The sequence below is a fragment of the Ascaphus truei genome, chromosome 6 (assembly GCF_040206685.1).
Source record: "Ascaphus truei isolate aAscTru1 chromosome 6, aAscTru1.hap1, whole genome shotgun sequence".
Classification (NCBI taxonomy): domain Eukaryota; kingdom Metazoa; phylum Chordata; class Amphibia; order Anura; family Ascaphidae; genus Ascaphus; species Ascaphus truei.
In genome coordinates, this window is record NC_134488.1 from 102,208,366 (window position 1) to 102,234,752 (window position 26,387).

General features: G+C 43.7%; 1 protein-coding gene and 1 long non-coding RNA gene across 2 annotated transcripts in view; both read right to left on the minus strand.

Annotated features, from left to right (window-relative positions):
• Window positions 1-3,069: 3,069 nt before the first annotated feature.
• Window positions 3,070-20,243, minus strand: LOC142497519 (uncharacterized). Its single transcript, XR_012802265.1, has 4 exons — window positions 14,113-20,243; window positions 11,519-11,670; window positions 3,538-3,698; window positions 3,070-3,431 (listed from the first exon to the last, which is right to left on the minus strand). It is a non-coding gene; the product is annotated as an uncharacterized LOC142497519 (long non-coding RNA).
• Window positions 20,244-23,234: 2,991 nt separating this feature from the next.
• The window catches only part of KCNJ14 (potassium inwardly rectifying channel subfamily J member 14), a 66,558-nt gene continuing 63,405 nt past the window's right edge, over window positions 23,235-26,387 (minus strand). The window contains exon 3 of the mRNA XM_075605395.1: window positions 23,235-23,466. Coding sequence (XP_075461510.1) covers window positions 23,455-23,466 — 12 coding nt within the window. The 3' untranslated portion in view covers window positions 23,235-23,454. The remainder of the gene's footprint in view (window positions 23,467-26,387) is intronic.

Consider the following 26,387-nt stretch of genomic DNA (forward strand, 5'->3'; position numbering starts at 1 on the left):
CATTCTCTGTGTTGTTGGGAGAGAGAGAGACACACAGAGCTGGCCGATTTACATATTTCATATTGACTGAGACAGTTGTGGTATATTGTGAGAGGTTTGTCCTATGTTGTTTTGTTTACATCTTTGTATTGTTTTCACTTTGTAAGTGTTCAGTGCGATTGTCTTTAAATTTCTTTTCTGTTCTTTGTGAGTGCTAGAGGTATGGCCGCAAGGTGTGGGAAGAGTGATGCTGGTGTGAGTGGTACTTGTAGTCGTGTGAGTACGCGTCTGAGTGAATGTAGGATTTAGGGGAGTGCTGTTGCTGCGAGTGCGAATGGTGTTGCTGTGAGTGTGAGTGCTGCTGGTGGCTGTGTTGCTGGTGCTGGTGGGGTGTCTGCTGCTGGTGCGTCTGGTGGTGGGGTGGTTGCTGGTGGCCCGCTTTTGGAGTCTCTTCCATTGGAAGAAGGAGAGTCCAGTCAGCAGCAGCCAAGCTCTGGGCCTGCACGTATTCAGAAGAAACGTCTGGAGCGGCCACATAATCCTCGGTTCAATGAAGAGGAAAACAGAGTTCTTGTCACAGGGATTCTGGAGCACTATGACTGTCTGTATGGGCATTTACTAGGTAAGTCTATCTTTGCATTGATTCTTCAAAGACATGTTATCCTAGGACATGTGAGATGTCTTAATATCAAAATATTATTCTATAATATCTATCAATTAAACTTAATTGTTACACACATATTCCTTCATGCTTTAGAACGACCATAACAATCAGTCTAAAAATTTTGGCAAAGTTCATACAATATTCATGCAAGCTTCCTTACATTTGTATGTTTACACGTAAATGCTCATGTGGTATACATATTACACCTAAAGCAGCATGTTTGGTATCTCTTGGAACAGGTAGCAGTTTAGGAAACTGATCGTTTTTATAATAATAATTAACGTCATATATTTTGTATGTATTTCAAAGGCGGAAAAGTTCAGCATCCAAAAAAAAAATGTGGGATCAAATAACCTTGGCTGTGTCTGCGTGTGGGAATCATGTCAGGGACCGGCCGAATTGTCGGAAGAGATTCGATGATATCAGGGCAAACTTAAAGAAAAAAATACAAACACAACGGATGCATGCTTCTGGCACTGGAGGTGGGCCGCCAGCACAAGCTCTAATCTTAACACCATTGGAGGAGCAGATGAGGGAAACATTTCTTCCTGTCGTCGTGGAGGGTTTGCCCGGGGACAGAGATATCGGAATTTATTCTGCTCCATTTCCACCAGTTGACAAATGTTACTGTACTAGGCGTGTCGTAGGTTAGAGTTCTTATCTATATTTCCGCTGCAACTTATACTTTCTTCCCAATTTAAGCATACCTACATATATATCTGTATATATGTCTCTCTCTATATATCTATTTATCTATCTATCTATCGATATATATTTACATCTAGTTGTCCTACAAAAAGTAAAAATGAATATATATGCTGGCAAAAGGTGGCACTGAGTGCTCATTTGCATGTCATTTCCCAGAATCCCTTGCTGCAGTGGAAGCGCTGTATGCTGGGTGATAATGGGGAAAGACAGGGTTGCAGACCTGTCTAAGACATGCAAATGAGCATACAGTAATATTTACAGTTGCTATATATATATATATATATATATATATATATATATATATATTAGTGATAATCTATGTTACACCTATAAACAGGCCATTACTGCCTCATCAAGTCTTGCATGGAAGATTGTGCATTCAAAGGCGAACATTCATAATTTGCACAAACCCATTTCGTTATGTTTAATTAAAGCTCTTTTTTCGCTTCATGTAGTATACTGAGAGCATAAATAGGAACATGTACCATATGGTATTTAATTGTGTTCATATGTAGCTCACTTTTTTATTCATATGTAGCTCACAGATTTTTATTTCGCTCATGTACCGGTGTGTGAAACCAGCTGCAATTAATATGTAATCACAGCATAGAGGTGAACAGAGGGGGTGGGGTCGGACACAGAGCCAGATCACAGGGTCATGGTTGGGTCAAGTCTTGTGGGACGGCTTACAGGTGGTAGAACCAAATAAAAGGTCATGGTGGTGTCACGTCTTAGGGGAGGGACTACAGTTGTTACAAGCTGACAAGGTGAACAGAAGTTCATCACATTCATTTGAAATTGTAATTCTCTGAAGACTTTCACCCACCAGGCCACTATATATGAAAACATACGTTAGTCATTCGTTCACTCATATCTTCTTTTTACCTTATAGATACGCCACATTATCACACTAGTACCATCTGTGAGCTACACATTGCATGTGTTGATGAGTGTCAGCCACATTGAGCGCTACACCTTCTTCTCTTAAATGTTCACACAGATCACTAAAAACATTCATTCACATTTCCACAATTAGGTAATGAATTAAAAGCAGAGTCAACTTTGCTGTCATGGTAGTGATGTACATTATTGTTAGATTACTACACAACATATGCAGTGTATGTACAACAGAACACTTAATTTTACAACACATTCATGCATGAACATTGTATGTTGTATTGTTTTTACAATAAATGTGCCAATTAGGTTCACATGTACATTGATGTTAAGATGGATAATGTACAGCTTGCCAGAAACATATCATTGTCATTTCGTTATGTGATGCTGATATTTAGCCATAAATACTCCCACTACACAAACTTAATGTTAATTATGTACACGTCAATAAAATTCTTATGTTATTCTTCTATATAGTTGCTCCTGAAGCTCATGTGTCACCTGACACTGAACATGTCTCATCACCTGGCTCATCCAGCTAATCATCAAGCATGGAAGGTGAGTGTATGAGGTGCAGCACATCTAATGTGTACATTTGTAGATGTTAATTTGCCATGCTAAATAAATGCCTTTCACATGTAATTAACTTCACATCAGTTATTGTCACAGAAGATGTAGTGTTTCCTGACAATATGTATTGTGTGTGTTGTAAACTATCAGCTAGGAGTTGTGAGGTTACAACAAATTTTCATTAATTCTTCTTTCACACTGAGTCGAAACATCATTGTTACTTCAAGCATAAACTTTTAATTTGACACAAATTAAAAATTATGGAAACATGTTATGTGTTACACTATGAGAACAACTATCATTATATTGAAAAACAAGTGAAAGTTCCATGGCAGTTCATAATGTGTTTCTTTATTTGTAGAACCAGATGTTGCCACTCAAGGACAAATTCACTCAAGTGACCATGAAGATGTTCCCACTTCTGGATTAACCCAGCATTCAAGTCCTCCTGCTCGTGACACCTACTCAGCTATTGCAGCTTCTGAAGAAAGAATCTTGGGTGAAGAAAATCGTCGCCATTCAGAAATGATGTCAGTGCTTGAAAGGATGATATCACTGCAGGAAAGGTCAATATCACAAATGTCACAAATTGAAAGAGTCATCATCCAAGTTCCTAAAGAAATCCAAAATGTAAACAGGACATTACAAGCAATAGTTGTGAATCTAAGCCAAGCAAATCAGTTGCGAATTACAGCAAGAAAACAACAATTCCACTTTACCCCATCTGAGGATGGATCTTTACATGCTGCTACTTTTTCTCCAGAGTCATAAGTTCTTCATTCCCCAGTTCTGTATGATACTGGTACAGTAGGTGCAAGTTCTGTGCAGATCCCTCTCAACATCCAACCGCTTACATCTGTTCAAAATCAGGAACGGACACCTACAAATGAGACACGAAAAAGAAAGTTAGGGCAACAATTACTACTAACCAGCTTTTGGAAAAAGATTAAAACACCAAAACAAGAAACTGCTCCACCATCAGTCGTGCAATGTTTAGCAACTGCTTCACAACTGCCACAGGCCACACCCAGTGCCCCTGAAGTGCAACAGCCCACACCCACTGCCACTGAAGTGCCACAGCCCACACCCAGTGCCCCTGAAGTGCAACAGCCCACACTTAGTGCCACTGAAGTGCCACAGCCCACACCCAGTGCCCCTGAAGTGCAACAGCCCACACCCACTGCCACTGAAGTGCCACAGCCCACAACCAGTGCCCCCGAAATGCAACAGCCCACAACCAGTGCCACAGAACTACCACAGGCCAGTACAAGTCGTACAGTTAAGGCCAAAGTACTTGGGAAAGGGAAAAGGCAAACACAACAGCCAACAAGCAGGCCTGTGACTCGCTCTCAAAAGGATAAACAAAAAAAAATAATCACATTCACTAAATTTGTTGGTGTCCTGGTGGTGTTTACTGCAGACTATTTCATGCATAGTGTATGTATGATCATGTACAGATGCTTGATAACATTCAAGTATGTCCTTATACACATGAATGTTTAGAAATGCTCACTGGCTGAATTATGGCATATTTAATAACATATGAATATGTATTAATCATCAGTTGATTTATGGTACAACATTACACACTTACCATGTTAATAGAAGCTGACATTCACTTAGCTCTTGTTCAAGATGAGATGTATGTGGGTTTGTTTGGTAATGTAGATAGTCATTTCATGCTAATATTATTGACATACAACTTTAAATAACTACCCATATAACAGCATACATTTTGATGTTGTGTTTTCTGGTGTCTTTACTCTGTAACACATTACTTACCTTAATCTTCTTTCATAGTACATAATGTTGGCATGTGATCATGTATGATTTTTGGTTACAATAACAGATCTGTAAGTGTGTATGAATATATCTTTATTATCTCTGTATCTCTATGGATATATGTATACACACACACAGTGTGTGTGTGTGTGTGTGTGTGTGTGTGTGTGTGTGTGTGTGTGTGTGTATATATATATATATATATATATATATATATATATATATATATATATATTAACTGATATATATATATTTATATATATTTATATATATATTTATATATATATATATATATATATATATATATATATATATATATATATATATATATATATATGTAATCAAAAAATAAATAGATGATACCGTTCTGTGGCTAACGAAATGCTTTTATTTGTGCGAGCTTTCGAGATACACTGATCTCTTCTTCCGGCGATGTTACAATGAATGAAGCAAGGATTACTTAAAAACAGTGTCTCTTGGAATGTTATCTGTGCTGGTCCTTCCCCCGGTGTGGATGAGATTTATGGCTGGAGGTGTCAAAGGGTAACTGAAAGCAAGTGAAGAAAGAGTGTGTATGTGTATCAGTGTGAATAAAAATGAATGGAGAGCCCACAGTATAAACAGTGCTCTACACAAGGTGTGTGTGGAGTGAGAGAGGATATAAATGGTGTGGGTGGGTGTGGAAATGTGAGAGTTTGTAGCACAACTAAAAGTGTGTGTGGATACTATGTGGTCCCTATTGGTGTATAGGGATGGAAAAAATTATTTCTAGGTGTATAGGGATGGAAAAAATTATATATATATATATATATATATATATATATAAATATCTCTGACACTGTTGTCAGCAAACAGGCCTTCTGTTAATGAGATATAAATTTTAGGACACTTGCTAAAATTATGGTATCACTATGATTGAGCCCCTAATTCACTGAGCTGTATTTAACTTTCAATATGATTTCAACAAGGCCTACTTACACACATCAATGGCTTTAGTTTAGCACTATATATATATATATATATATATATATATATATATATATATATATATATATATATATATATATATATGGGGAAAGGCGGGGTTGCAGACCTGCCTAAGATATGCAGATGAGCATACAGTTGTATTTGCATATTTGCTTTCCTGTGGAGGGTTTTTGTCACTTTTTTTACTCACCATAACTTAACTCAGTATTATGGTATAGCCTATCCCATAGCCTCTTTGCATACCTAGTTAAAATCAACCCCACACTGATGAGACCCATTAAGGTCGAAACAGCTGTCTGTGGGTGGTTTTCTGGGTATGCACCTTAACCCTAGCTGACTCAAAGCTGTGACCATGCAGCAAGCTTAAGCCTATAGGGAACCATGTTAAAAATGGTTTTTGAGGCAAAAAGTGACACTGTGTGCTCATTTGCATGTCATTTCCCAGAATCCCTTGCTGCAGTGGAAGTGCTGTATGCTGGGTGATAATGGGGAAAGGCGGGGTTGCAGACCTGCCTAAGACATGCAGATGAGCATACAGTTGTATTTGCATATTTGCTTTCCTGTGGAGGGTTTTTGTCACTTTTTTTACTCATATATATAATCAGAATGAACAGTACAGGCCTTCGTGGCTCAAAAGAGGCCTTGTTTGGTGTTAAATACAACTTCTACCCAGCTGACTCAAATAGGCCCTCAAACATACTCACCCAGTAATGTTATAAACTGTAATGAACTGTTAAGAGAATTACAACAAGGCCTGTTTGCACACAAGGCCTTCAATGTAGCAATATAAATATATATATATATATATATATATATATATATATATATATCTACTATATATTTCTGAAAGTGTCCTATGTGTCCGGGTCTGTATGTGTCTCCCTGTGCCCCTCCCCGTGTCCCTAGCGGCAATCTCATTGGACCTTGGGCCAGGCCAATGAGATTGCTCCCTTGGGCCGGCCGCCCCCGCACACCTCTCATTGGCCTGAGGCGGAGTGAAGGGCACACACACACACACACACACACATCACTATACACACACATCACTATACACACACACACACACACACACACATCACTATACACACACATCACTATACACACACACACACACACACACACACACACACACACACACACACACACACATCACTATACACACACACACACACACACACACACACACACACACACACACACACACATCACTATACACACAAACACATCACTATACACACACACACACACACATCACTATACACACACACACACATCACTATACACACACACATCACTATACACACACACACATCACTATACACACACACACACACACATCACTATACACACACACATCACTATACACACACACACACACACACACACACATCACTATACACACACACACATCACTATACACACACACACACACACACACACACACATCACTAAACACACACAACCCCCCCACACACACGGTGTTACATACATTAGCGGGGCTCACAGTGTTAGCAGCACATCTCCCGCTCTCTTCCCCACCGGTCCCGGAGGCTCCGCCTCTTCCTCCGCCTCTCCCTGTTTCCCGCGCTTTCACCCCCCCCCCTCCACGTGGGAGCTGCCGGACGGGTGAGGGAGCGGCCGGACGGGTGAGGGAGCGGCCGGACGGGTGAGGGAGTGGACGGGTGAGGGAGCTGCCGGACGGGTGAGGGAGCTGCCGGACGGGTGAGGGAGTGGCCGGACGGGTGAGGGAGCGGCCGGACGGGTGAGGGAGCGGCCGAACGGGTGAGGGAGCGGCCTTCACCTTCCCACACTCATTTCCCCTCCACCCCCCCCCCCCACCCGGCGCCGCTACAGTCAGCGGGGGAGCGGAGTGAGCGAGCGCACGCCAGGGACACAGCGGGGGAGCGGCCACAACACGCTGCCTCCCGCCTCAGATCCACGTGGGACCTGCCGGACGGGTGAGTGAGCGGCCGTCACCTCCCCTCACTCCACTTCCCCTCCCCTCCACCTCCCCTCCACCTCCCCTCCCCCCCTCTCCCCTCCCCCACACCTCCCCTCCTCCACCCCCTCCACCTCCCCTCCACTTCACCTCCCCTCCAACCCCCCCTTAACCTCCCCTCCAACCCCCTTCACCTCCCCTCCACCCCCCCCTTCACCTCCCCTCCACCCCCCCCTTCACCTCCCTTCACCTCCCCTCCACTTCACCTCCCCTCCAACCCCCCCTTAACCTCCCCTCCACCCCCCCCTTCACCTCCCTCCACCTCCCCTCCACCCCCCCCTTCACCTCCCCTCCACCCCCCCCCCTTCACCTCCCCTTCACCTCCCCTCCACCCCCCCCCCTTCACCCCCCCTTCACCTCCCCTTCACCTCCCTTCCACCCTCCCCTCCACCCCCCCCCCTTCACCTCCCCTCCACCCCCCCCTTCACCTCCCCTCCACCCCCCCTTCTCCTCCCCTCCACCCCTCCCCTTCACCTCCCCTCCACCCCTCCCCTTCACCTCCACCCCTCCCCTTCACCTCCACCCCTCCCCTTCACCTCCACCCCTCCACTTCACCTCCCCTTCACCTCCCCTCCTCCACCCCCCTTCACCTCACCTCCACCCCCCCCTTCACCTCCCCTTCACCTCCCCTCACCCACCCCTCACTCCACTTCCCCTCCCTTCCACATCCCCTCCACCTCCCCTTCCCCCCCTCCCCCCTCCACCCCCTTCACCTCCCCTCCACTTCACCTCCCCTCCAACCCCCCCTTAACCTCCCCTCCACCCCCCCGTTAACCTCCCCTCCACCCCCCCTTAACCTCCCCTCCACCCCCCCTTAACCTCCCCTCCACCCCCCCTTCACCTCCCCTCCACCCCCCTTCACCTTCCCTCCACCCCCCCCCCTTAACCTCCCCTCCACCCCCCCCCTTAACCTCCCCTCCACCACCCCCCCTTAACCTCCCCTCCACCCCCCCCCCCCTTCACCTCCCCTCCACCCCCCCCCCTTCACCTCCCCTCCACCCTCCACCCCCCCCCACCCCCCCTTCACCTCCCCTCCACCCCCCCTTCACCTCCCCTCCACCCTCCCCTCCACCCCCCCCCCCTTCACCTCCCCTCCACTTCACCTCCCCTCCAACCCCCCCCCCTTCACCTCACCTCCACCCCCCCCCTCCACCCCCGCTTCACCTCCCCTCCACCCCCGCTTCACCTCCCCTCCACCCTTACCTTCACCTCCCCTCCACCCCCACCTTCACCCCCACCTTCACCCCCCCCCACCTTCACCCCACCCTCCACCCCCACATTCACGGCCCCCTCCACCCCCACCTTCACCTTCCCTTCACTCCCCCCTTACAACCTCCCACCTTCCCACATCCCCACCACCTCCCCCCCCCCTTCCCACCTTCCTACCACCTCCCCCCCCTTCCCACCTTCCTACCACCTCCCCCCCTTCCCACCACCTCCCACCCCTTCCCACCACCTCCCCCCTTCCCACCACCCCCCCCCCTTACCACCACCTCCCCCCTTCCCACCACCCCCCCCTTACCACCTTTCCACCACCCCCCCCCTTACCACCACCTCCCCCCCCTTACCACCCCCCCTTCACCTCCCCTCCGCCCCGCCTTCACCTCTCCTCCGCCCCCCCTTCACCTCCCCCCTCCCCCCCAGCCCCACACCTCCACCCTTCCCACCTACCCCCTCCGCCCCCCCTTCACCTCCCCTCCGCCCCGCCTTCACCTCCCCTCCGCCCCCCCCTTCACCTCCCCTCCGCCCCCCCTTCACCTCCCCTCCGACCCCCTTTCACCTCCCCTCCACCCCCCCTTCACCTCCCCTCCGCCCCCCCTTCACCTCCCCTCACCATCCCCCACCACCCCCCCCTCACCACCCATCCTCCTCACCTCCCCTCCACCCCCCTTCACCTCCCCTCACCACCCCTCCGACCTCACCTCCCCTCCTTCAATGCCTTTTGTCCGCCCTCCTGCCTCTGCCTTTCGCCCACCCGCACTTCTGCCTTTCACCCGCCCACCGCTCACACCCCTGCGCCACACAGCCGCCGCACGCACTCAACAGACACCCGCCACACTCGACACACACCCGCCACCTCTCACCCACCCCACACACTCGACACACACCTGCCGCATCCTGCCCCTACGCAACAATATCACTGACCAGCTGTCACCCGCACTCGCCACACACCCGCCGCCTCACACCCTAGCAGGACTCCGACCCACAGCCAGCACTCACTACCCACCCGCCGCCCGTAATGAACACCCACCTGCCGCCTCACACACGCTCACACCCTAGCAGGACCCCCACTCACAGACAGCACTCACAACCCACGCGCCACCCGCCGCCTCACACCCTAGCAGGACACACGCCTCACATTTTCACATCACTTATGTCACCAAAATATACATTGTACTGTGGTGTGTTTACAATAAACCATTTTTATACAACATCGTATTACATTTTATTCCATCTTTCTTTTCAACATTATTATCCAACCTTTACAACAAATACTCACCTATTGTTCCACGATTTATAAATAATACTACATATTACGCATTTACATCCCGGGCAACGCCGGGTCTCTCAGCTAGTATATATATATATATACACACAAGAAGAAAGGGCAGTTGGCACACTGTAAATTGATAATCCACTGATGCTTGTCCCATATGCACACATAAACAGATACATTTTACCAGATGTTGGTCCGGAAAAACGAGACAGCACACAGCCAGGGAAATCCAGAAACACTGTATTCAATAGAAATACATGGCACTGCATCCAACGTTTCGGTCATCTAAGTGTGACCTTCCTCAGGGATCTCTATCTGGTAAAATCTTTCTGTGTATGTGCATATATGGGATAAGTATCAGTGGATAACCTGTTTTCAGTGTGCTAACTGCTTTTTATTTTTTAATATATACACATATATATACATATATACACACAATAATTATATTAAGTTAATTATATATAGATAAATATATATGTTGATATATTTATATATATTTAATTATATATATTTATTTATATATATATATCTATGTATATATCAAGAGAGACTAACAGAGAGAGTGAAAGAGAGAGAAAAACAGAAAAAGAGACAAACAGAGATGTGTGTGTGGTTAATTTTAGTTAAGTGTAAGCAGAAATCTGTTCATCCTAGCACTGTAGAATATTTCACACACATTGTTATTCTAATTAAATTCGTCAACTTGTTTTGCACATGTTGATTGCCTAAGCCGAAAGTAAAGTTTCGATTCCTCTGAAAAGAGTGTATCTTAGACAAAGAATTTCAGCCAATTATTGTAACAAATTTCTGGTGGGAGAAAACCTAGGCGTATAACAGTTAGGTTGTATTATAACCTTGGAACAAACCGCGAAGATAACATGTAACTATTCACACATTAAGCAGACATCCGTATGCGCTCAACTTAGACACTGTACAGTTGAACAGAGAAGAAATGGCAGAAGCTTCCACATTGCACAGCCATCCACGTAAATCATACAAATTTATGAAGCAATCGAATCAACGCCAGAGAAAAGTGCAAACGTGGCCAAAATCTATGACTTGATCCAAAAGAAATATCCATACTACCAAGAACCTGACAAACAACGAAATTTTAAAACTTCTGTACGATTCACTTTATCCGCAAATGAATGTTTTGAGCGTGTCCATGATCGGCTAGATCAACAATATGGATGCTGGCATGTTGCGCCATCATTTAAACTTACCATGGAACATGGAACATATCTTCTGTTAAATAGCATATTTTTGCCTAATACCAGTGACATTGAAGCCGCACCGACTGTCGCGTCTGCTGCTATACCTGCACCCTCCATTCATCAAGACCAGATGCAAGATGGACATAACTACTATGATATGTATCCAAACTTATATGGGCAATACCAATGTGGATGGGAAAACAACCAACAACTGTACGTACCTCCGGACATCTTGTTTGAAGAAGCCACTGCAGATCCATATGACTCCCTCATGGAGATGTGTGTGATTCAGGATTCAACGGTTGCCTCAACCATGGATGATACTGTTGTGCCTTCCTGGAGCGAGCAGTTGCAGCCAAATCAGTTTTCACTTCTACAAGAATGGTAAATACAACTTTCGTTATGCCTTTACTCAAATTATATATGTCTACATTAATAATATACACCATTTGTTAGCCAAATGAGTGGATACAGCTTAACATTGCAGACAGGCTTACATGTAGCATGCACAAACACATTATTTCCTATAACAATATACTATATGACGAACCATTAGTACACATTGGTGACGGAGTCCTAAATCCTAGATTATTATCGCTTTTAAAGTATCATTTCAACATGTTATACTAACTGTAACATACACACACACCTCATTGTTTAGCATTCAACATATAAAAACAAAGTGTCGCCCACATATGACGTGGGACCGTGGTAATGTCCCAAGGCGTCCTTAAAAAGGTTACCGATGCAAGCCCCACCCCTACCTGACGTGCGCGCATGAAACCGTATTGGCTGTGCCCGTAACTTATTGTTACGGTCAGTGCAGTGTGTCATGCGTGCGTGTTGGTGGGGCGGTGCGTGCAGAGCGGTGGAGGCCAATGTTCATTCAGTGGGAGGGGTGTTTGCGTGCATTTCACGGTGCCTTAACATGACGTCACACGTATTTTGTTCTCTCATTGGCTGATCGTCCGTTTTTTCCGTGGGAACACGTCCGTTTACAAAGTTTGGATATGTACGTGTGAAGAAGTTAATTTGTTTCGCTTCCATATCATAACTTCCAGCCATGATATGCTACTGCTAGCAGCACCATGGAGGGACATGTATTGAACGCACAGCGTACACATCGTTTTGCGCATGTGCTAAGACTTAGTCCACACATTCGTGACGTGCGCGCGCTACTGATGTTGTGCGAGCACATTATTATGTATACAGGCACCGGAAAAAACATATCATTAGTAATGCCAGCAACGCCACTAGAAAAATGAGACAGTTCTGTATCTGTAGTTTTATCCTTGCAGTTTAAACATATACGTTACTTATGCGTGAATATCCGCAATCATATAGAGATGTGTTAAGCGTTGTCATACTGAGATATATATAAATGTGCCATCTTTGAACATCATGTGTTTGCTGTATTTCACAGATGTCGCGGATGAATACATGGGACCAATGTATGATTTCAGATGAGCCAATCGTTATATTAGATGATTGTGACGACTAGTGAACAACTATTATAATAAATATGTAACAATGCTTTCAATGATTGGTGCGCAGATTAACAATCACTACATAATGTTATCCTATAGTGCAAATATTTACTATGCACTTAATTAACATAATGATGTTGCTAAGCACGGAAGTTAGAACTTCTATTGTTTTTTGGTTATTTTCTACTAACATTATATGTATTGCCATGTGATATATGCAACCAACATTATCACTCAGCAAACACATTAATCTACTATATATTATAATCTCACGTGTGACTTTCACAGAATATAAATGCTACATAACAACTCGTAGACATTGTATCTGAACGTACACAATAACAATAGTGAGGTGATAGAAACTGTTTAGTCATGTGCATTTTATATTATCACCTAAGTTGTAGTGGTAACCTAACATGCATGAGCTAATGAATGTTAGTTAAAGATCATGAAACCATGAACATTTGTGTGTACATTTTATTCACACGACTAACTATAGTTTAGTGTTATTAGTAAACGTTCAACACATACATAGCTAAGTGAGGCCGATGATAAAAGCAACAATATTATGTTGGTTTATATTATTTCATGTACAAATACATGCATCACACAAAAACTACAACACACACACACTGTTGCTGAAATGTGTGCGTATGCAAATGTCCACTTCATTTATGTTCATATGTTGACATTAGTTATAAAGGATCATGATCATTATTAATAACTAACGTGAATGAAATAAAAATTATATTAACTACATTGTCATTGTGTTGAATGAATTAGGAAAAGTTGAGAATCTAAAGAACTATACTTTGGAATGGTGTTAACATTTTGACACATGTTACATGTACGTCAAATCAACACACATCTTTCACTTATACATACACATGTGACAATGTAGTAATCAACATGAAGATGAAGTGATACAACAACTAATCCACATACATTGCAATGTTAATGATGTTTAAAACATTGGGGTCTTTTCATACAAACATGCATTGAGTGTTAACATTGCTCATGTGCATCAATGGATGTTCTCCTCCCATAATCAATAGCTGAGCAGGGTTTATCCCCTTATCTCCCCCCACCCCTATATTCCATGAATGGATGTTGTTACGTTTGCTAAATTACATGTTATGTAATGTCCCTAATGATTTTAAAACACACTGCACAATAACCACCAAGTGTAGCTAAACGCACGTACACAATACAGAAATGACATGTTTCAATTGTCACATCTTTTTCATTACGTTCTGTTTATACATCCTGTAACTATACATGTATCGAGGTTTGCACATCTTATGACAGATGTGAATTGAAATACATACCATGAGCAGTCATTGAAGTGATATACCTTGAAAAAGAAAACATGAATGAATATAAATCATTGTCATGACATGTTCATTAAGTTAAGCAACACACAGAATTGACCATTTTGTATGTGATATGAAACAACATCTAGAATACGTCAAATATGATCTGAAATACACAATAGTGTACACATCATTGTGACTCACATGTCACACTCCAAAAGCAAAATTGTATGTAACCATACTGCACTAGCTATTGGCTATCGACATAGTAGGTTTATTGTGTATGCCTAACCAAAAATAGCATGCACAGAAAATATAGATTTAGTACACATTATTTCCTCACGTACACACAACACCTTTTAGTGGTAAGAAGTATAATACAACCTGTTGATGAATGACATACCGGTGCCACATGCAATTGTCCACACAGCAGAGAAGAGAAAGGTGTGCGAACCATATTCATTTGTTTCCTAAGTGAATGATATTTGGACAAATGTATTTATCATAACAAAGAATGAATACATCTATGTAGTACTATGAACATATATGTATTTGCTTACATGAAAAAAATGTGTTTATGACATTCAGACGTGTCTCAACACCACTGGCTGTTTGGTCAGTGTCAGCTGGTAAATTGACGGGATGCTCCTCCTCCAAGCCCTGACGTATGTCTGTTTGTACATTAATTCAGAGTGCCACATTGTGCAAAATGCAACATGCAATTATAATATCAGACACTTTAGCAGGCTTATATTGAAGTGCCCCACCAGTTCTATCGGGACACCTAAATCTTGTCTTGAGAAGCCCAAATGTCCTCTCTATGACGGATCGCGTAGATATATGGGCAACATTGTACCTCTCCTCTGCTTCACATTGAGGGTTTGCCACAGGGGTCAACAGCCACGGCCTAATTCCGTGTCCTGAGTCACCTATAATCCATCGTGCACAAATATGAAACAATTTGTGTTAACATTATTACATACAACATTTCCTAGAAAACCAAGAGTTGTTTGTTAACACATCATAATATGTACTCACCCACCAGCCAACCTGGTCCTGGTCTTCGAAAGCATGGAAGACTGATGAGTTTCTCAGGACAGAGGATTCGTGACTGGAACCAGGGACTTTGGCTACCACATGCATAATCTTCATCGTGACATCGCATACCACCTGTACATTCAGGGAATGGTAGTGCTTACGGTTATGGTAAGCATGCTCACTCTGACTAGGCGGGATCAAAGCAACATGGGTGCAATCTATTGCACCCATCACACATGATATCCCGGCTATGGTATAAAAGCCATTCCTGACTTCCAGCCACTCTGTGTGCTCTGTAAGAAAATGAATATAATTCCTAGCGCATCTATTCAGTGCACATAGAAACTGGGTAAAGGCCCGCGAGAATGTAGATTGCGAGACCCCGCCCACTATGCCCACAGTTGTCTGGAATGACGCGGAAGCAAGATAATGTAATGAGCACAGCATTTTAACAAGCCCAGGGACTGCACGACCTCTGGCTGTCACAAAATCTAAATCTCCCCGTATCTCTTCTTAAAGAGCTAAGATTGCTGCTGAACTCAAACGATAGCGACTTACAATCTCTTCCTCACTCATCCCATCTAACAGGGTTCTCTCTCTGTACAAACGAGGATGAGGCACAACTTCTCTCCTCTCTCATCTCCTTGCCCTCTCCCTCGACCTCTCCCTCTCCTGTCCGCGTGCCTGTCCCTGCCACTGTCCCTGCCTCTATCCCTGTCCCTTCCTTGGCCTGTGACATCCTCTCCATCAGCAAGCCTCTCGTCCAATAGAATCTTCCTCCGTCTCATAAACATTCGCATCATTTTCAGGTCTGTAGCTGTGAATGCGCAGGTAATTGCCCTCCTTTAAATACCTATGTGATGATGTCAGGTGACTTGCTGAAGTGCAAGGTGTTACATTAACATATCCAAGTTGTTCACTCCCAACGTGTATCCAGTACCAATTAAAAGGATTATTTATGTGTGTTCAACAGGAAATCATGATATTTGAGAATGATGTAACGTTAAGCTTTGTAGAACCATTTCTTGGCAAGTATTTCTGGAATGTGTAATGCATGTACCACTTCTGAACACAACACTCAGTCATCTAATTAGGATACAACCATGACATTGACGTTGAGAAACTACGTTGCAACATGTGTAATTTGTCATGTTATTGTCACCTGTTCACATGAAGTAATTGTAAAGTGCATATGCATAATTTAATGCCATCAGGATTTTTGCTATTGATTCAGTTTAAATCGTGTAAAAATGAGTAACTATTCTACATGTGTGTATAAGTTAGCATGAAGTGATTGTAATGCTTCGTGTACAATGTAAACATGCAATGTGATTGAGTGTCCAATTGCGGCCGTCCTCAAAAGAGGGAGGTCACAAAGTACATGTAAACATGAAAACAAAAGGCTACATTTACGTTTGATCATGCGTTACACATTCAAAGCATTCTCTAATGTATAGCAACATTACTATACGCTGGTTGTGTTAGATGTGTGAAATGTGTTACATCATATAATAAATTGAAGCACACTTCAGTTACATGTTGGATATGATGTGAGCTGCTCCTTTAAGAGTTGAGTATAGGATTTTCCCTTGACACATCATAACATGAAGAGTAATGTGACACGCAAATCATCATAACATATAAAAGTACAATGTTATGCAAATAATAAACGTAAGGGGTGACACGATGAAGTGAAGGACCTCGACACTGTAATGCCAAGCACATTTTTATTATGAGCAATACAACGTAAACAGTCCTATAATGTTATAAGTCCCCGCTACATTGACTCCATTGATGTAGAGATGAGCTTTTTTTTCTAAGTGCCGTCCCGGCAACCTTGACGATCCTTCTCCCCTCCAACTTGCCAACTTTAGTTGGCGGGACCAATTGCCGAAGAAATCTCCATTTCTGAGTGCCGATCAGCACCGCTAAGCTGATTGGGGCTACTTGAATACAGCCGATTTCAAAAAGTGCCGAAAAGTGCCGATAAGTGGGTTATCAGCAGCCGCATGCCGATAAATTTTTATCGGCAAGAAAAACTGCCGATTTTGAGCACTTATCGGCGCTTACTGAATCTCAAATCCAATTTTGGCGGGAAAATGCCGATAAAAGCCTTATTGGCGCTTACTGCACGAGGCCCTAAATTCCCTTCATTGAGAACAACATAACCCCACTCCATTTATCAACCGGCTCTGGCTGACATTTTTACGACTAAGAGAATGACGCTTAAACTTTGCCTCAATATATAAAAGACTTCATAACTTTTGTTTCAATAATACATAGACAAACTCCATCTTCACTGTGTGTGCCTCTATGTACTTAATACTCACGCTTGGATATGAAATATGACCACATAACTTCTATTTGTGCATGAGAAACAGATATCAGAGATTGTACATTGGAAACCCTGTTTTTATCATTTGATTTGTGAAATCTCAACAATTACACATATCTATTTGTTATTCGTGCGAATTGCTGTCCGGCCCAGGATTCCATATTTAATAACTTCACAAACTTTTTTGGGAATAGCTTCTTAGCCCCACCCTCTGAAATTTGCAGATCCCTTTCAGAATGCCTGTCAAGGTACATTGAAGGTGGGTCCTGTTTTTTTTGTAGTGTCAGTGAAGCCATATTTAAACCCCCCCAGATATTATTTATCCTTAGATCAGCACATAAAAATAGGCCTGGTCAGGGGTTTAACAGGCAATTAATTCTTGTCATTTTTAAGACAATGTTGTAACCAACATTAACCTCTCGTGTGCCAGATTGATTGAAATACTCAATAATTTCTGCCATTTACACAGACAAAAAAAGTTATGGTGGGTAAAGGAAAGTGTCATAAACACTCCACCATACAGTGTACAGTAAATAAAAATACCAGTTGTGGATGAATTTGCATGTCTCCCTTTCCCCATTATCGTTTAGCATACAATGCTTCCACTGCAGCCAAGGATTCTGGGTAAGACATGCAAATGAGCACTCACAGTAAGTCACTCTTTACTTGTTGTCCATTTTAACATGGACTCCTATAGCTTATGCCTGCAATATTACACAGCTATAACATGGTGGTACCTTTACTCTAGTACAGTGGGTCCCAACCTTTTTTACATTGTTCACCTCCTGCCAGAAGATATTTGTTCTGTGAAACCCTAATTAACAAATAGTAATGCCTACACATGATGCTATTGCTCACAAAACTGTTTGACCGTTGCCTGGCAGTATAGTGTCCTGACAGTAAACAAAGAATAACTTCAGTTGGTCCAATGAAATATATTAAAGTATAGTGTGGGTCTGGGTTGTGAGCTGGCTAAGATTGTGTATGTCTCATTGTAAATTGTTGAAAGGTCTGTGGCCCATCCTCTTAGTTTAGGCTCACCCTTCCCAGCCCCATTTAATCATCCGTTCCACGTATACACACATGTAATTAAAGTGATCTTGCTGCAGAAATAAGCTTGGGAAGATATATATATATTTATTTTTTTATATATATAATTTATTTCTTTTTCTTGTGCCTTTTTTAGATTTCCTTTCATTACTTCTTAGAGCACTTTAGTTTTTGTTTTTTTTTTGTTTGTTTTTTTACTCAGTTTTAACTGCACTGTAGCTCACACATACGTAGCACATATAATAGTTCTAAATTGTAACCCTTTAGGCACAGCATCCCATATATACCATTGTTGTGTTCCCTCTTTTGTCTGTGCAGTGGTAGAGTAGGTACCTCGTGATAGGGTCTATACCTTGACATGGTTGCAGGCTTAAATGTTTTGGCCAAAAGATTGACCTAAATGACCCATACATATGAGAAGAAAAAACATCTAGAAATGAATCAAATCATTTTCCATATTGGACATGCTTTGGGGCTTCTTTGTTTACCGGTGTATGCTTGTGGTCACTTTCCCAGTAGTCAGAATAGGCCCTGCACTCCTGTTCCTATGGATCATTTTCTTAAACCGTTATTATGATTGCGTGGCTTCTCCATGGCGGGATTTCCTAACCGCATCCATGTAATCACAATGGAAAAGGAGAGCAATAGCTGCACTCTTCTTTCAAAAGATCCTTAGATCATTTATTGCAAATCGGTGAGACCAAAAGTAGCACGACGTTTCGTGGACCAGTGTTAACCCTTCCTCAGGTGCAGAAAACAAAAGTCAGTGTTTATATCTGCACATATATCCCACAATGCAGTGCAAAGATTTTCGCACCAAATGTTTTTTTATGTGACATACAGTGGTGTGAAAAAGAAAGTACACCCTCTTTGAATTCTATGGTTTTACAGATCAGGACATAATAACAATCAAATGTTCCTTAGCAGGTCTTAAAATTAGGTAAATACAACCTCAGATGAACAACAACACATGACATATTACACTGTGTCATGATTTATTTAACAAAAATAAAGCCAAAAGGGAGAATCTATGTGTGAAAAACTAAGTACACCCTTACTGCTTCCATAGGAATTAAGAAGCAGACATGTGCTGCTAATTAAATGCCCTTGATTAATTGATCATCAGCAAGTGTGACCACCTCTATAAAAGCTGAAGATTTAGCAGTTTGCTGGTCTGGAGCATTCAGGTGTGTGTTAACACAATGCCAAGGAGGAAAGACATCAGCAATGATCTTAGAGAAGCAATTGTTGCTGCCCATCAATCTGGGAAGGGTTATAAGGCCATTTCCAAACAATTTAAAGTCCATCATTCAACAGTGAGAAAGATTATTCAAAACCTTGCACGGTTATTTGACGCCAGAGCCGGGCATGAGAGGAGAGCAGGCAGGGGGAAAAGATTACACACCCCTGCTCTATGATAAAGTATTTCAGTTGTGCTACATTGTATGGAAGTCTCTGGCAACTGGTGCATCTAAGTTATTTGTTTTAATATCTCTTTTATGTTCATATTACCCTTTGTTTTTTTTTAATTCTCTTAGTTTGTCCTACATATAATTTCCCACAGGGACACTTAATTGCATATATTGCGAAGTTTGTATCACATGTAGCAAATCATTTGAATAGTATTTCTTTTCCTGTTAGTGGATGCTTGAAAGAATCTCATAACATTACTAGAATGTCCACAGTGAAGACACGGAAATGTTCCATATTTCTACTGCGAAGCGCTATGTATATTAATGGCGCTATATAAATAAAGACATACAGACATACAGACATACATACATACAGGCATACCCCGCTTTAAGGACACTCACTTTAAGTACACTCGCGAGTAAGTACATGTCGCCCAATAGGCAAATGGCAGCTCACGCATGCGCCTGTCAGCACGTTCTGAACAGCAATACCGGCTCCCTACCTGTACCGAAGCTGTGCGCAAGTGGGGACACTATAGAGCCTGTTACAAATGCGTTATTTACATCAGTTATGCACGTATATGACGATTGCAGTACAGTACATGCATTAATAAGTGAAAAGAAGGTAGTGCTTCACTTTAAGTACATTTTCGCTTTACATACATGCTCCGGTCCCATTGCGTATGTTAATGCGGGGTATGCCTGTATTTAGGAGTAAGAAAAAATTGTGATTTAGGTGGTTCTATAATATCCGCTTTAATAAGATGGTCTCCTATACTCTTATCTTTAGATAGTGACCCATATGTTGTATCTTTTTGTAAAATTCTCCAATATTTTATGATTATAGTTTACATTTTTCTTGACAGTATATTGCATTTCGATACCATATGTATTCTTTTTTTGTATTTTTCATTTTTTAGATGTAGATTGTAGAAGTCTATCTCCATGAATAAGGCCCACTCTATTCGTAGAAGATCTCAATGTATGTAGTTTATATCCTCTTCCTATAAAGTATGGAAGTATGTCTGTGTTACTGTATATTCATAATTCAAATGAGTGCTACATATTTTACGAGTTCTGATTTGTTGGCTATATAACACTTCACTTACCAAGTAGCACTGCAGTTGACACAATGAAATATATAATACTGTGGGGCTGGGTTTTGAGCTTGCTATGATTGTGTATGTCTAAGTTTGGTGTCCTGAGCCTGTGGGGGGGGGGGGGGTGAGGGGGAACACATGAGTAATAAGGCCCCAAACTGCACCTCAGTGTATGCAGACAGCATGGGTGTCAGAGCCGCAGACAGATTTCCCTGGGGCCCAAGACTAGAGTTATGTCTGGGCCCCCACCCCCCCCCCCCAGCAGTATTGTGAGCCCCCCCCATTTCACACCTCACAAGCCCCCTCTATTTCCCATCCTCTTCCCATTTATTTCTCTCCCCTGCGTCTCACTCTTTCTCCCTCTTTTGCTCACTCCCTCTCCCCCCTCCTCTCACTCCCACCCACCTTCTGTCAATTACTCCACTCTCACTCAATCCCCCCTCCAAAATACATACCAAAAAAAAACCACCCCCCTAAATACATATAACCCCACCCCCCAATACATAATAAAAATACACCCACCCCCAATACATATTAAAAAATACACCCCGCACCCCCAATACATATTAAAAAATAAATTTTCCCCCCCCAATACATATTAAAAAATACAACCCCCCAATACATATTTAAAAATACACCCCACCCCCCAATGCATATAAACAATACCCCCAACCCCCAAATGCATATTAAAAAAGACCCCCATCCCCCAATACATATTAAAAAATACACCCCCCACACCCCAATGCATATTAAAAAATAGATCACCACCCCCCAGTGCATATAAAAAATACACCCCCACCCCCCATGCATATTAAAAAAGACCCCCCCCAATACATATAAAAAAAGCCCCCCACCCACCCAATATATATTTTAAAAAAAACAGACTTACCTTGTGGATGGTCAGGCCGGGTCCAGTGGCTGGGGGGCTTCCGGTCCTCTTGCTGCCAGGTCCTGGCTCTCCCTCAGCTGTGGGTCTCTATCCCTCTGTCCCATGCCGAGTTGCTGGCATGGGACAGAGGGATAGAGGCCTGCAGCTGAGGGAGAGCCGCGAGAGGTTCGGCAGCCAGCCCTGGCCAGGGGTCAGGCCCGACTTGCAGCGTCGGCTGCCGGATCCCCCCAGCCACCAGGCCCGGGACACATGTCCCAGCTGTCCCCCCCTGTCGGCGGCCCTGATGGGTGGTATAGCTGTCAATTACTGCTTACAAAGACACGCCCCATAATGCATTGCTGCTGTGGATGCAAAGCATTGTGGGGAACAACTGTTGGATGCTCTGCTGTAATTGACAGCTTAGTTAACATGTAGACTAAGTGTCCCAGTATACTGCCTGGGATCTGCCATTGCAGATTTTTGGGGGTGAACACCTTGGACACACCCCACAAACTTCCTTTTGGAAATCATTGCTCTAGAAGTTCCCAGTACTGTACATCAGTTTAATCTATTTTGACCCAACATCAGAACGTGGCCTACAAGGTGTCTCCATGCGGCCCACGCTCGCTCATCCGACAAGGGGGAGGGGAGCTGGGCCACATGCGCCATGCCTTGCGACTGTGGGGGCCCGGCCAGCACTGGAAGTTGCGTCCGTCTCCCAGGCTTTCTTTCCCCCGCTGATCTGGGCCTCCTCGCCCTGCAGGTGTGCGCCGGAAGTAGAGCCTAGTATTTAAGGTAGGTTAGAAGAAGCACACAAAAGACTAGGATAGAGTCCAAACAACTTCTATTTGTATTCAATACATCAGAGCCAGTGAGCACAGCGACAATTCAGGACCAGCTGTCCTTTCTTCAGACCAAACACTAAGTAGAGTCTGGACGTAAGTTAGGCTCAACTTCCGCGGCCACGTGGCACCAGAGGCTCCCACCAAGGTATGGTGTGGGTATTGTGGGGGAGGGGCTATTGTGGGAATAATGTTGGGGAGAGGGTATTGTAGGACTATTGTGGGGGAGGAGGGTATTGTGGGGCTATTGTGGGTGAGCGGGGCTATTGCGGCGGAGGGGGGCTATTGCAAGGAAGGGGAGTATTGGAGGGATATTGTGGGGAAGTAGGGCTATTGTGGGGGAGGAGGGTATTGTGGAGCTATTGTGAGGGGTGGAATTGTTGGGCTATTCTGAGAGTGGGGGGTATTGTGGGGCTATTGTGGGTAAGAGGGCTATTATAGGGCTATTGTGGGGGATAGGGGTATTATGGGGCTATCGTGGGGGAGGGGGTATTGTGGGGGAAGAGGAAGAGCAAGAGGTAGGGGATAGAGAGAGGAAGAGGTGAGGGTGGGAGAAGAGTGAGAGAGAGTGGTGGATGGTTGAATAAGACAGTGGTAGAGTGATAGAGAGCGCGAGAGAGAGAGGGAGGAAGAATGATAGAAAGGGGGGATGAGAGACAGTCTCCGTTCCCCATCTTTCGGGGCCACTTACCGGGATTCTGCTTCCTTTTCTCTAGAGACGTTTCTGGATGTAGAAAGGGAGAGAGAGGGGGGGGGGTAAGAGCGGGGAGGTAGAGGGAGGGAAAGGGAGAGAAGTACCAACGACGTTTACATATTTTATAATAAGGAAAACTCTAGAAACAAGTGGGTTTAGGCTGAGTCCCCTGTGCCGCTGACCGCGTTGACCGCGCGGTGCTTTACGAGGTAAATGCTCGCTATTTCAATTTGGATGTCCCCGCTCACGCGGAGAGCGTGCGCGCGTTCATGCGCGGGCACGGACGCTCACCCACGCTTGGCGCTTGCATAAAGAAAAAAACCTGTCTGAACCGCGCTCAGCTTGCCTGCAACGCCCTCCCCCCACCCCCGTGCGCACTTGCGCAATAGCGCGGACATCCGACGCTCATGCTTGGAGAGTTGGTGACGTCACCGCGGTCAGCGGCACAGGGGACTCAACCTTATTTTATGTAGCCTTTAAACTTAATTCACGGTCAGTACTCACCCCGGTCCTTGTTTGTCATTTAAAGTATTCAGTCTGTCACCACTTCTACTTGATAACTTCTTTATTTTTATGAATAGCTGTTTTTTTTACTCTGTGTAACATCCCACCCTCATTAGCTGGTCTGCTTGTATGTAACTGACACCTTTAACTCTTGCATTATCTCAATTATCGCAGGCAAAAGTGGTGCCTTTCTGGGTATTTATGAAGAAGTTTGTATTGGTCTCCCAAGAATTTACTTCTTTGTTAAACTGCAGAACACCTGGAAGACAAGCAGCATAGAGGTGTCTCTTAAGAAGTTTCAAGTATCCAAATTTAACTTTTCAGGGAATCTTCCAAGTTGGGACATTATTTCTGGACATTCAACAGTGAAATCTTAATCTTGCTCACCTAACAAGTATTGTATCATTGTTTCTGGACATTGCCATAACAATTCTATTAGTGCGCCAGGGATTGCACTCTTTTTTTATTAACATTTCAATTTAACAAGTGTGGTGAGGTCATTTATGTGTGGGATCCCCTGGGCAGCCTGTCCAATTTATTTGATCTCCTATAATAAGGGTATTATTTTGTATGAAATACTCAGTGTGTTTACCCATTCAATGTGCACTTAATATGCACAAGGCGCGTCACAACAATTTAGGTTAGCACAATTAGGTTCAGCGCTCACTGTATGTTTTTCGTTTTATATCACTTCTTATTGTGTCTTTTGTGCATTAATTTATTTTGATTAGGATGCCCATTGAGTGCTATAGTGGCTTATCAGACCCATATTATGATATGGGTATGATGTACCACTATACTACTCAATGGGTACAGGGTAGGTATAGTGGGCCTGGGGTGGGTGATTAGGTCTCCTGGGTAGGTAGCGGGGCAGGGTGGGTTAACCCCTTAATTACTATAGCAGTTATTAAATGCTAAGGTGATTAAGGGGTTAGGGGCCATTAGAATGCATTTTGCTATGTATGCTTTCTGGCAATGGAGGACAGGGACCTGCAGTATGCTGACGAGGACGCTCTTCATATTGGCTGTGGTAAGTAGAACTGTATTTATTAACTTTATGCTGGCTAATGTTGTGTTTAATAATGGGCAAATAATCTATTATCCATATCTGGATAATAGTTATTTTGCCCATTACTGTACTGCATGTGTTGGGACCACCGCCGGCCTGGGATATTAATCCTGTTTGTAAAATAATAAATCAGGGTTTTATGGGGGGGCATGGGGTGGGTGGGATATTGGTGCTTACTAAATATTTTTTAATTTAAATTGTGTTCTTAATGTAGATGAGCAGGGGGTCCCTGGAGCAGAACCGCGTTGATTTCAGGTCCGGGGACCCCCTACTTCCCGAGATACAGGCCCCGTTATGGGGTGCCGGTATCTCCTATGCATTGAGATGTCCCGATCACGTGACGCGGGACATCTAAATGCATAGGAGATACCAACACCCCATAACGATTGGACCCGCACGGCTCCCACAGAGCCCCGATTGGATAAGCCACGTCATATGAGACAGCCAGCCAATGACAGGTTACCATTGACTTCTGACGAAGCTACCAGCGAAACGCTGTGTTGAGTCTTGGTTCCTGGTTATTGAAGGCGGTCGCGTCCGAGATCTGTGGAGCCATCACGTGAGGCTCTGCATTTTTGTGAGGAGGGTAACCCGGAAGTCCAGTGGCGCCCACAACGGAGGAGACGCCGGAGCAGCGGACCCTCCGTGGAACCAAGCCACCCTCTGGTTCTCCTCACTTCACGACCGGACAGCATTGCGTGTGGTACATTCTTATGCCTGTGTATGTGGCTTTCTTGTGAGTTCCCACTGCCTGCCATTCTCTTGTATTGATGCTAATACAACAAGTGCTTTTCTCAATATTGAGGTCTAAGTGTTTATTGCATATTGTGTACAGAGCATTAGTTCTACAGGGTTATGTGTCTAGGTGTTTATCACCTTCTGATGCTGTATCATTGATAGGCACAGTGCCTCACCACATGATTTGGTGTGGTTTCCAGAACTCTGCAAGTCTCAAGTCTGCTTATATGTGTGTTTTCTCTCTCTCACTCATTTGTTGAGAGGCACTATTTTCCACACAGAGTTGCACTATCTCTCTTTGTTTTGTGTTTTTTATTTATATACCGGTGTCCTGCGCTCCCTGATTTCTCCAAAACAACACGAATAGAGGATCACTAAGGAAGGTCTAGTGAAGGTCGAGCTGCAATATATCACCGTCTGTATATTTTATTATTTCCAGTTCTGTATTACATTTATATTATACGTCCAAGACACCCACATGAGCGCCTAGTGAACTATCTGTTTACATCACTCATGTATGTATGTGTACCTTTATGTGTATAGTGCCACAGTGTACTCAGCGCTTTGCAAAAGAGACAATACAGTACAGGGAATTATAATAACAACAAAGTCAGACAATAGGAAAGGAAATCCCTGCCCC